This window comes from Falco cherrug, chromosome 7, assembly GCF_023634085.1.
Source record: "Falco cherrug isolate bFalChe1 chromosome 7, bFalChe1.pri, whole genome shotgun sequence".
NCBI classification, from domain to species: Eukaryota; Metazoa; Chordata; class Aves; order Falconiformes; family Falconidae; genus Falco; species Falco cherrug.
The window spans coordinates 44,649,972-44,662,121 of NC_073703.1; the positions used below are offsets into that span (position 1 = coordinate 44,649,972).

The 12,150-nt window shown below is 33.9% G+C and overlaps 1 protein-coding gene across 10 annotated transcripts in view; it reads left to right on the forward strand.

Moving 5' to 3' along the window:
- The window catches only part of FUT8 (fucosyltransferase 8), a 187,485-nt gene that overhangs the window by 132,423 nt on the left and 42,912 nt on the right, over positions 1–12,150 (forward strand). For all 10 annotated transcript variants that reach the window (XM_055715404.1, XM_055715403.1, XM_055715408.1 and 7 more), the window contains 3 exons: positions 1,863–1,978; positions 2,123–2,288; positions 9,231–9,345. In XM_055715404.1, coding sequence (XP_055571379.1) covers positions 1,863–1,978; positions 2,123–2,288; positions 9,231–9,345 — 397 coding nt within the window. The remainder of the gene's footprint in view (positions 1–1,862; positions 1,979–2,122; positions 2,289–9,230; positions 9,346–12,150) is intronic.

The window sequence follows — 12,150 nt, forward strand, 5'->3', positions numbered from 1 at the left end:
CAACTGAAATTGAGATACCAAGTTGGCAAATCACGAATATATTTCAACCTTGTGGTTTTAAACTCATGCAAGTGCTTAGATGTGTTTTAATATGATTTTTAAAGTTTTATTGGTACTTTCTTGTACATGGCAATACAGTACCATGTCTCAGTTTGATATCATACTGTGCGTTTGTTGCAGAAGCAAATTCATAAATGGATTGTTCATACAGAGGGAATGTATTTATGGAGTGCACGTGTTTAAGATTAAAATATTTTCCTCAGTTTCGTTGTGCTTGTTCCTCAGTGTATAAAAGAAAAGATTATATGAGCAATTACTGTTAATTCTTTTTTATTTACCATGGTAGTTTTAAAACACAATAGTTTTGTAATAATTTAATTATTTCTAATTTGCTTTCAATAGAGAGCTTTAAGAATGCAGGATTTTTTACTAAATTTCTGTCAGGCTAGGTAGCTTCCTTTTCCACCTCTCCCACCCACCTCTGAAAAAAGGGGCTTAAATTCTATGCTTCCTGTTATATACCTTTCTGATGCTCATACTAGGTATTTAGTCTCTTCAAATGGAAATTTCATCAGTTCATAAGTTTTTATTGGTATTTAATTATCCAGATCTGAGAGACGTTAAAGACATCTCAGTAGCATCTTTAGAATGCTGTCATTTCATCTTTAGGGTGAAGATACTGCTTCTGACCAGTACTTTATGCTAGATGTCTGGCAAGGAGTCTTCCCGTATGGTGCCTTGAATCTCCATGTGTATGTGTGTGGAGAGAATATTCCTTTCTTTTTATGCTCACATTCCATTATGAATGAAGAATCGTCTTCATGGTCTGAAAGAATTCTGTATTCTTTACAGTCCATAAGACTTTTCCTTACACATCTGCTTCCTCTTTTCCATTTCAGGGCCAGGTGTTATAAAAGTCTTAATAAAATGTGGAATAATTTTTAATCCTTGGATCCACCAGAAGTATCATTTCTCTAGATATGAAAGGGGGTTTTATTTTCACTGCATTGATTTTTACTTAGTGAGGCAAATAGAAGATAGCCTCTTATTTCTGTACTTCAATGTTTTCAGTGTATTAGTATGTGGTTTCAAGCTGAGATTATGAGCAAACCTCAGTAATAGCTTCAGGGCTGATTTATGGCTCATAGATTTCTGGATACGTGTTTCCATACTTCTCCTGTGCTCACACAGTTGTTATAGTTGCTGGTGTTGTTTAAGGTGATCAACAGTTTAGAATACTAGAGTTGTCATAAAAAAAATCATGATTGTATATTTAAGAAGCCAAGATTTTGTTCCGAGTCCAGTAAATACAGTGAAATCATCTTGTGCCAATATGTAGGAAGATTTAACTTGAAAGTGGAGTTCCAGTGCTGGACCTCTGCTTCTCTAAGAATATATGGCCAGCATTCAAGACCAGAATGTATTTCATGTGTGAATATAAAAAGTAGCTAGAACTTGAGTTTTGTGAAGGAACATCCTTCAATTAGGCTTTGCTTGTGTGCCAGTCGGCCCATGAAGTGGTCTCAGTTAAGCTGCTGCAAATACTATTTTCACAAGTAGAGCCTAGGATTGATCTTGTCAATGAGTGGAAGTCTTGTAAACAGCACAGTTTAGCACCAGGTTGAGTCTGTGTGCTGTAACTGTGTTATGCAATGTTTTTCTTCTATGGAATTGCCTTTCAAAAATCTGTATTTATGTTAATATGTTTAATATCTTCTGTTTTTTAAAAATTGCCAGGAAAGCCTATCAGCAAAGCAGTGTAGAACAAATATGAGAGGAGAACTGAGCTGTTAATGCAAGTAATTTATCAAATAACCAATATATTTCTAAGTCATGTAATTTCTTTATTTTCTATTTCCTAGGATACCAGATGGTCCCATTGATCAAGGACCAGCTGCAGGAAAGGTACATGCTTTAGAGGAGCAACTTTTAAAGGCCAAAGAACAGATAGAGAACTATAAGAAGCGGACAGGAGATGGTTGGTAGATAAGTTTTTCTTTTCCTTCTAAACAAGTTTTAGTATTCCATATCACAAATACATTGGTTTCTTAACAATAATCCAGCTACAAGTGATTATGCTTTTCTGGTGTTGTTTTTTTTTGTTGTTGTTGCTTTTTAATAGGAGGCCTTGGAAAAGACCATGAAATACTGAGAAGGAGGATTGAAAATGGTGCTAAGGAACTTTGGTTTTTCCTCCAGAGTGAATTGAAGAAGTTGAAAAATCTAGAAGGAAGTGAACTGCAAAGACGCATTGATGAATTTCTGTCTGATTTGGGTCATCAGGAAAGGTACATGTATTAGTTGATTATGCATATATGTTCTAAGGATTGTGTATTGATTTAAGTAAACTACTGATATACTGCTTAAAAATAAATCTCTTGGGATAAATTACTGGTATGTGGGCTAAAATATCTTGCCTGAAACATGGATATAAAAGTATTACTTGTGTTTCATGGGACATAAAGTTTATAACCAACTTATGACACTACAGCTTAGAGTATCACCCTTTGACTTGATACATTTTAATTTTTTTTTTAATCAGAAGACCTGGGTACTGGATGCTAGTTGCTGCTTTTCAATTGCATCCATCTATATATGTGCATATTTGTACATATAACAAAAGCATTAAAAAATCAAGTTACATTTATCAATGGGCTATTTTATAATTTGGACTACTTTAAAATTGGATAATATCTTAGTTTCAGGACTAATTTTCATTTGGAAAAGTCACTACTTTTTGTAATCAGAATTTTAACAGAGTATTTCAGATAGAAATGACCTTTAATTACACTGTCAGGTCATTCAAAGATGTATTGGGATTGTATTTTCATTTGTTGTTGGTTGATCTTCTGGCCCCCCATTGTTGAAGTACCTTTTATGTTACACTAAAACATTCTGTATGGGTTTTGTTCATACTGAACAAAATTAATCCTGGCACTGTTAAAAATTCAGTAAAATCTGTCTGTAAGCCTAGTATATTTATAACTCTGTTTCTAACAGAATTGCAATGGCAATTTGTGTCTCTTTAGTAAACAGTCATAAGAAAATAGTTGAATTAACTGAATTACCACCTTAAACAAGTATCTCTTTCCCCCAAAAAGCTGAGATCTGCATGTGTGAACATCAGTAGTAAAGCATCAAGAATAATATTGTAATAAAAGAAAAAAAATATAATTTTCTGTTCTTTGGAAAGAATATAAACACTATTTAAAATACAGTTGAAAAATAATATGTATTTTATTATTAATATGGACAAATAATATAGTCCATTAAATTTTGTAATTTAATATTCTACAATTCCAAAACCCAGTTTCTCACAGATTGATGGAGTTTAAAGTGAGAAGGGACTACTCTATCAAGAGTTATTATCTATATAAAATAAGCTATTACATTTAATCCAATTATTTCTCTGCTGAGTACAGTTATGTATGTTTGGCTGAAATAAAAGTATGCTTGGCTGAGGCAGATTTTTCCAAAAGACAGGTCTTCGGTTAAACAGTCAACTGACAGAGAAGCTGTTACTTCCCTGGACAGTTTCTTTCAATAGTTAACTCAATTTAGAAATACTTGTTCTCCAGAGGAGTTATTTCCGTTTGGGTTTCTTAGACTTCAGGTCATTGATTCCTGATGTACCTTTTAAACTATCTCTGCCAAAACAGGAGCAAGTAGTCTGATGCCAGACTTACTGATGTCCATTATGGGAACAAAATAACTTGTGTACACATGACTTCTCTGTTTATATAGCGAGGATCACATCAGGCAGTTGCCACAGTGGAACCTTGAATGATATTGTATGTTTAATGTGAGAAGTTTTTGTCCCTGCCTCCCAGAATTAATCCGTTTCTTCTCCCTTTCCTTCCTACACCAATACTTTTAATTCATTAAGCCCAGCTTGCAAGTTTCTGTATTTTTGACAGCCTTATTATCACATCTGTCTGTACTTTAGGATGAGGTGAAACCCATACTAGAAATGCACACTCCTTTGCATTGAATAATGAAAGTCTGCTGGGTAGACCTCTGGAAGTTATGAGGTGAGCCCCATTGTGAAAGTCTGAAACCACTGTGGTACGCTAAGGAGTTTGTATGATGCAGGCAATCACACATGCTCTTTTTTTTCCCCCTGTACTTAAGAACTTTCTTGTTGAATAAAAGTATTCTTTAGACTGACACAGCGGTTATCAAAAGCAGAATGTCTTGGAGTCTGCTGAGTTTTAGTACTAGTAGATTTGTGTAGACCTTTCTGTGTGGTGAGGTTCCCAAAGAAGTCTGAAGTCATTTAAGTTAAAACCAAACAGCCAGGAGCTAGGTTTTACCAAAATAAAATGTAGACAGGTATTTTTTTTACAGTATGGAAATTGAAAGGACTTGCATAAAAGAAAACAGATAAAAAAATTTCTACAACATTCAGGCTGTGTTCTTGGTGTATTTACAACAGTGGCTTCAAGTAATCAAATAGTCTTATATTGCAGAATGCTCTTCTCGGTTGCCTCTAGTCCCGAGGAGGTTCACTCTTTCATCTTTGAGGTCAGGCTGCCTGCTTCTTTCCCTCTAATCTTTCAGTCTTGCTGAGTGAGCTGCAGGAAAACTCCCAGCTACTTGTGGGCACATCCTTTGACCTTTGGTGTATTGCTGCTTCTGGGGTGTTCTTTTCCCTTAGGATGCACAGTAGCTCCCCAGTGAAGGAGCAGTCTCTTTTTACCTCCACACGGTCTACCTGAAAGGAAAATAACATAAGTTTAGAATGAGCAAATCAGATGCTCTCATTCACTCTGAGAATCATAGCTTTCTGGAGCAGTGTTTTTGTTATTGCTGTTACGTTTTGTGGGTGGATGGGTTTGCTTGCTTGGTTGGTTTTTTCGTTTTTCAAAGTACATGTGCACTTGTTTCTTTTTTTAAGGGATTTAACAAGTTGCTGAATGCCCTTCTGTTGATGGTGTTGTCTTAAAAAGTTGTTACCTATGTATCTTAGATAAATAGAACACAGCGTGTGAAGCTGGTATTGCTTATTTTTATATATTTTTATATATATATTAAATACATAAACATGCATTTTAAATATTTTAATATATATTATAAACTAATACTTGGATTAGATAGATTAGTGTTAATTATAAGTACTTAAAGCAGTTTGTAATGCCCTCCTTATCTGCTTTCCCACATCAAGTGATGAGAGAGTTGTGTAGGGAAAGTGGCTAATATTTTTGTTTGTTGTGAGGGAAGTCTGTTGTATCATAGAGAAGACTTGCTTTTTAAGAGATGGTAGACAGTCTCTGTGACTCTGAATAAGTGGTATTAGTTAGTCCTTGTACTGTTAGGCAAATGGTCTGCTACTAATATGACAGTGCTTCTTGCTGGATGCCTTAATTCTGTGTCCTAGGGGTTGTGTGGTTTTCTCCCAGAGTGTGCTGGTGTTGGCAGATGTTTTTGTCCAGTATTTCACTGCTGATTCTGTTTAAGAAACAATGTAGCCCAAGGCGGAGCTTCTTGCAGTATGGAATATGTAATTGTGTTCTTGTCCTTGCCATAGGGAAGAGGGTTTTTGAGAGTAACTTCATCTTAACTGTGGAAAGACTATTTGATACAAAGTTATCAAAAAAGAACACATTAATTGCCTAGTGATCATTGTTGTTTTTTATGTTTGTGTTACATTATTTGCAAACTGGCAGTTACTGAGATAGTTTCATTCCTTCTCCTGCTGGGGAACAGCTGTCTCCAGGGCTTTTGTGGTAGCTGGCCAAGGTTTGAGGCATAGTGTTTGGGTGTATTTTCACATTATTTCCTTTAAATTTGGTGGAACACATCAACATTTTTTTCCTTCGAGTTTTTATTTGTTGATGTAAAGTTTCTAGGAGGTTTAAATTTTGTCATATGGCTGGAATAAATGTCTAGACTGATCTTTAAAAATGTGTTTAAAATGCCCATCCTCCACTCTTTATTTGTGAGTCAAACGCAGGTGAAATACAGGGCCAGATTCTTTACTTCATTCTGCTTTCCAGAAGCAAAATGCTTTTAAGAGCACCTCAAAGAATTAGTTTGTGGTATGAAACAGAAATAACAAGTTGATATTATTGATTAGTAACATAATGAAAGACCAAGTTTGACTTACTAAATTTCCATGAGTGCCACTGTATGAAATCCTTTCTGCCATTTTACTACCCGCAGTAGCCTCTAATAATCCTGTGAGGCTGGTCTTTTGTCTGCATGTTGCTGTCTTGGGCTGATGGATCGTCAGTCCCTCTACTTTTTAGCTCCCCACATGGACTCTGGTCTTTGGTATTACTGTGTCTATTCTAAATCTGTATCAGTAAGCCATCATGATGGTCTGTGACACTCAAAAGAAGCTAGCAGATGTAAACCTAAAAAATGCACATTTCCCAGCAGTAGCAATCAAAGAAAGAAGGTGTCTGTGACTGAAAGTGTCTTAAAATTGCACTACCCTGTAACAATTTCTGTGTAATAACACCTGAGAATTTTTCAGTTCCTGGTTTACTTCAGTTTTGTAAGAGTAAATATTTTTTTAAAAAAAGATTGTGGATACTGTCTGAAAACTCTTTCATTAATTCATAAAATTTCCCACAAATTATTTGTTTTTCTTTATGGTTTGTACTGAGCTAAGCTGCTGCCTTTCCCTGAAGTGTTGAGTCATTCAGGCTGTGTAAGGACTCTCTCATCATTCTTTTTACGTCAAAAGTGATGGAGAAGAATTATATTTCACCTGTTAGGTGGATTATTTAAATTTACCTACTGCCTTTGCTTTGTCATGGTCACCATGGCCAGTAATATAATAAATAAAATTTGGACCAGACTTTTTTTTCCATAGAAATAGGAAAAATTAATTAACTGCTGAGAGTTTTGTGGTTTGGGTTGGGTTTTTTTGTTTTTGTTTTTTTTTTGTTGTTGGTAGGTTTTATATTTTCAGTTATTTTATGCCAACATTTAATAGGAATATATTTCTATGAAGTGAGAGTATACTGATTACTTACAAGTACAGAAAAGACTTTTTTAAGACCAGTGAAAGAGTATTTGAAAATTGTTTAAAATGTGGCTGTGGTTGTGAAGCTGCTTTTAATGCTAGTAGAGAATTTTTTTTAATGTTTAGACCTGAATTTTATAGTTTTTCTTTAAACATCCAACATGATTGCATCCTGATTAGGAAGAAAAATATATTTAAACTCCCAAGAAAATGCATGGGTTTCCTTTTTTAATTTGCCTACTAGCCTGTAATGCTTTCTATAAATTGAAAAACACTGCTTTAAGAGGAGCAGACTCTTTTATCTGTTCAGTTATTTGTATATAATACATTGCGTTAGATCTACAGCATCATTAATTTTTAATTTGGTTCTTATTGTCCCTAAACTGTGTTAACATGTTACTTTGAGTATTAAGTGTCTTTAATAGTTTGTCATTTGGATCTAGTTACCTGATGATACTTTGAATTGTTTAAATTGTTCATACAAAGCCAGAATAGTGTGTTTCAAGCTCAGTTACCTTGTAAAAGAAAATTCAACTTATACAACTTGAGATCAGAATATAAATATGGTACTACCAATTGATTGACAGAAGGTGAACACTAGGGCTGCTGAACAACTTGGGTATAGTGTTTAATACAGCAACAGTAGATGATACAGTAAATCATTGTCACTGTGATCCTGTGTAGAAGTATGGGCATGAAAACCAGAATGAGTGTATAAGAGTGGAAAGCTATAGATCCATAGATCGTTATTAGCAAGAGAAGGTTGTCTGATAACTCTGCTGATAAAAGTGGCTCTGCCCGAGTTTTATTTATCTCAGTATTTACTGTTTAAATACCGTGTCAATGGAAATAGTTATCTAGCAGAGATATGTCATCTGCTCCTTTCTCACTTACTAGCCTTGTTTTCAGGGGATAAGCTTAGCTAATGGAGTTTGTGGTTCTAGTACTAAGTGCTGACAACAATGGTGTCTTATATTACTTCACTAACGAGACCACTTCAAAGGTTTTTAGGAAATATTCTTATCTTGGCTCACACTCTTTTTTGTCACCTCCCAAATTTCTCTGCTTTTGTTCTGTTGCAGCTCTTCCTAGTGATCAAGCTTTTCAGGCAATAAATTGCAACATCTGAAGTCCAGATGAAAGAATTAAGAAAACTGATTCAAACTTAGAACCTCAGCATTGTTATGGAGAAATGTTTAGCAATTTTAAATATTCTCCATCTGTAAAGCCAACTCTGAAATTATTGGTTCTGAGTTGAACTACTGGTTACTTGTAGACTAGCCATTAATGTTTTTATAAATATTTTTAATAGTTTGTCTCTAGTTTTCTTTTTCCTCCCAAAACAATAGACATAAAATCTTTTCCTGGCTGGTACTGTTTGGGCTGTTTTTCACAAAATTCCTGGCTAATCTTAGCAAATATATGTCATATACCATCTTTCTTGTCATGACAAGGAGTTCTTTATCCTCTTATTTGGCCATTGAGATGTGTTAACCCAAAGAAAAACAATCTTTAGTGTAGTAGGTAACCTCAATTTAATATTTGATAGTTTCATAAAATTCACATTCTGTAGTCTAGACTTGTAATACGGCCATGAGTCTGTTTTAGATTTTGAATTTTTATTTTTTTTCCATGTGGGTATTAGTAGCGTGCAGTCATTCTAAGCAGGCAGAAGGCTTATCTTGTTCCAGAGCCAGAAGGAGCTCCATACTGTAGAAAATACTGTTTACTAAATGTAAACCTTGTAATAATGTTCTATAGTTAGCTTTAACTGACAAAAATAGAAGGGTTACTGTCGTTGCTGTGCTAAAGACACTTGTAATATTACATTGTATAGAAGCATAGTAAGATGATTGTAGGAGGCAAAGTAATAATGCACTAAAATAGAAACCACTGTAGGAATCACTGTTGCACTTTCATCTGGAGCCACTGGATAATGTATCTAGCACAGAACTATTCTTTCTTTTTAGTTTCCTTTAGTATATACCAGAAACAAATGCTTTATAGCAGGCCCAAGAGTTTTTCTAATTCATCTTCTGTTTAATACTGTAATTGGTGTGGAACATATGTTAAATGGAGGACAGAGTCTTTCTTCGCTGTTGTTTGGATTGTGGGGTGGGAGGTGGCATGAAGAAACTGTTTTTGAAGCTATAATTGAAATACCTGTTTAATTTGTCTTTGTTTTCATCTAATCCAATTTAGTAATGTTAAAATTGTTTCCCATTTTTTTAAGATGGCTTTCCATTGTTGCTTACAGGTCAATAATGACTGACTTGTACTACCTCAGTCAAACAGATGGAGCAGGAGATTGGCGAGAAAAAGAGGCCAAAGATCTAACAGATTTGGTACAGAGGAGAATAACTTATCTACAGGTAAGAGGGTAGAGCTTTTAAATCAAGGTAAACATTTTTTATTTTAGCAATATGCTTGCAATAGAATTGCATGACAATTTTAAGTGAATGTATGTAAATGAATTACAAAAGAAATTAGAACATATGTTTCAAACATTATTTTATATGTATATTGAATGACAGTATTTCAAGCAAATCTTTGGGTTTTGGGTTTTGTTGTTGGTTGATTTTGTTTATTTGTGGGTTTTTGATTATTGGTTGGTATTGTTGTTTTTTTATCTGTGGTTTTCACTGGGCTGATTTTACCTGTTTGGATTCTTTGTTTTATTATAAAAGATAGGTCTCTGGTTCCTGGTTTTTTATGCTTCAGAGTATCAGAATGCATACATATGTTTGCATAGTGTTAAAAATGAAAATATGAAAGTCCTTGTATGGAACTTCCGAACACGCAGCCATTTTAAAAAATATAAGTATGCAAAATTGGAGTGCTTGTATAGTATATTGTCCAGTCCTTGACTGTTTCAACAGATGAGTGAGACTTCTCATAGATGCTCATATTAGCCTTTTTAAAAATGTCCTATTGTGTGGCTATAAAATTTAAACAGATGTTGATCTGAAGGTTTTGGGACTTAAATTCATGTATGAATGCATGCACCTATTAATATAGTGATCAAAAATGTTAGATGTAGTCAATTTTATTTTTACTTGGTTTGTTTTTCCTGGCATGTATGCAAGTATTTCCTTGCACCTCTCTACTGTTTTGTATGGTCACCCCTAATTCTCTATGTAAATAGCTGAATGAGGTTCTCAGATTTTCATTATTTCACAGTTCAGCTATTGAAACCTCTTCTGTGATCAAGCTGTGTATTTGCTGCTTGTTAAATAAAAAAAGACACCCTTCCGTGGAAAAAACTCCCTGTAAATTTTACAGGAGACATCATGTTATTATCTTCCTTCAGCTCCTTGAGAACTGTTCCTTAGTCTTTCATTTTTGATGTCACTGTTTGGCAATGTTGTACTGTAACTGCTTTTCATGCTGATAAATATGGTCTGTCTGTACCTTTTTCTCTTCTTCCATTGCATCCATTTGTTGTCTTATCTAAGTGTGTATATGTCTCTGGAGAGTGATTGTCTTCCTGTTGCACATTTTACAGTGTTCAGGGCCTTAGTTCAAAACTAGGACCTCCAAGTCCGTACAATGAATAATAAAAGTCAAAGGAGGTTAGGAGAACAAAAGCTCAAAATTAAAGCATTAAATAAATGCTTACATTGTTTTCTAGTGAATTTGAAAAAAATTTACTTACTGAGCGAAGAGCTGAGAGCCTAATTAGCTGCTTCTAAAATTTATTTAGATGCCTGTAGTCTGATAAAAGGCTTTCTTTTGTATAGTGGTAATTTATTCTCATTTAAAAAAAGTAGTAGAAACAATATCAAGAATGAAACCAATGCCAAGTCACAACACATATATAATCTTAATATTTCATATTTGTAGCACAATCAAATAAAGCCTTTCAGAAACTGTATTATATAGTCAGGCACTTTACCAAGAAAGGTAACTATCTTTATCCTCATTCCCTAATAAGGAAACATGATGATTAATGTGAGCAGGTAATTTACAGAAAGTTGTGGCATTAGGTGCAGAATTAGAACAGGTCTAACATGCTTGGCTCAATTTCCATCATACAGGCCACTTTTGTTTCTGGTTTATTTATAAATTTCAGAAATCAATAAAATAATGTCATGGGAAGAACTGAGCTTTTTTCATATTTATGCATTTAAAATATGAAATTAATCATTATGGGTTCATCCTATCACACTGAGAAACACATAAGAAAATGAGTATTTCCCTCATTATTTATTTATTAAAGTTCTAGTATTTTCTATATTACATTGGAAATTACTTTGATTTTTGTTTTTAATAAGCCATTACTGGTAGATTATAGAAATTAGAAACATATAAATGTATTACTGCTGCACATCAAGTTGCATATGACTGTTTCACATGGAAGGATATAGAAATTATACAGGAAGGACTTGTATTTCCTTAGTAACTATCTCGGAGGTTTAAGTTGAGGAATGGTGATACATATTTTCCAATTCTAGCTTCTATAGTTGTTGACATTTTTAGCATTATAATTGTGCAGGTCATCAAAAACAGCACTAAATTCTTGGGGATAGCAAATATGCAACAACATATTCAAAATTATTTGGGTATTTCATGAACAAATAGTATTACCCTGTTAATATGTCTTTCAAGTTAGTTGAAACATTTTAGCTGTATTGGATGCTCGGTTTTTATTGTAATAAAATATGAAACAGACATAAGTGATGAGCCTTCTCTTGCTAAACTATTCTTTCTTTTATATGCTTACAGTGTTTCTTTTTATTAATACCTTTTCAGGTTAAACATACCTAACATTTTCAATCATTCTTTGTGTATGAGAATTTATAATACCTTTCATTTTTTCTTCCTGATGTCTTCCCTTAACACTAATTCTTCACCAGGCTATTAGAAGTGAGCATCCACTAGCTGAGAAATTACAATAGACTATTGATTTATAGAATAGCACCAAAATACATTTTTTTCTTATCTTCCTGGGGTTTTTTTGGGTTTTTTTTTCAGTCTAAGGTATTAGCTAGTAATAGGTCTGTCCCCCTTGAGTTCATGTCACCATGGAGCTATTGAAAATGATGCCCAAAATTTTTAATTCAGCTGAATTTTGAAACTTGAGTATTTTTTTCTTCCACCATGATTACTTTAATTTTAGTTATCAATACAAAATTTCATTTGTCATAAGTCATGCTGTTTACTTTGATTAGTTTCTT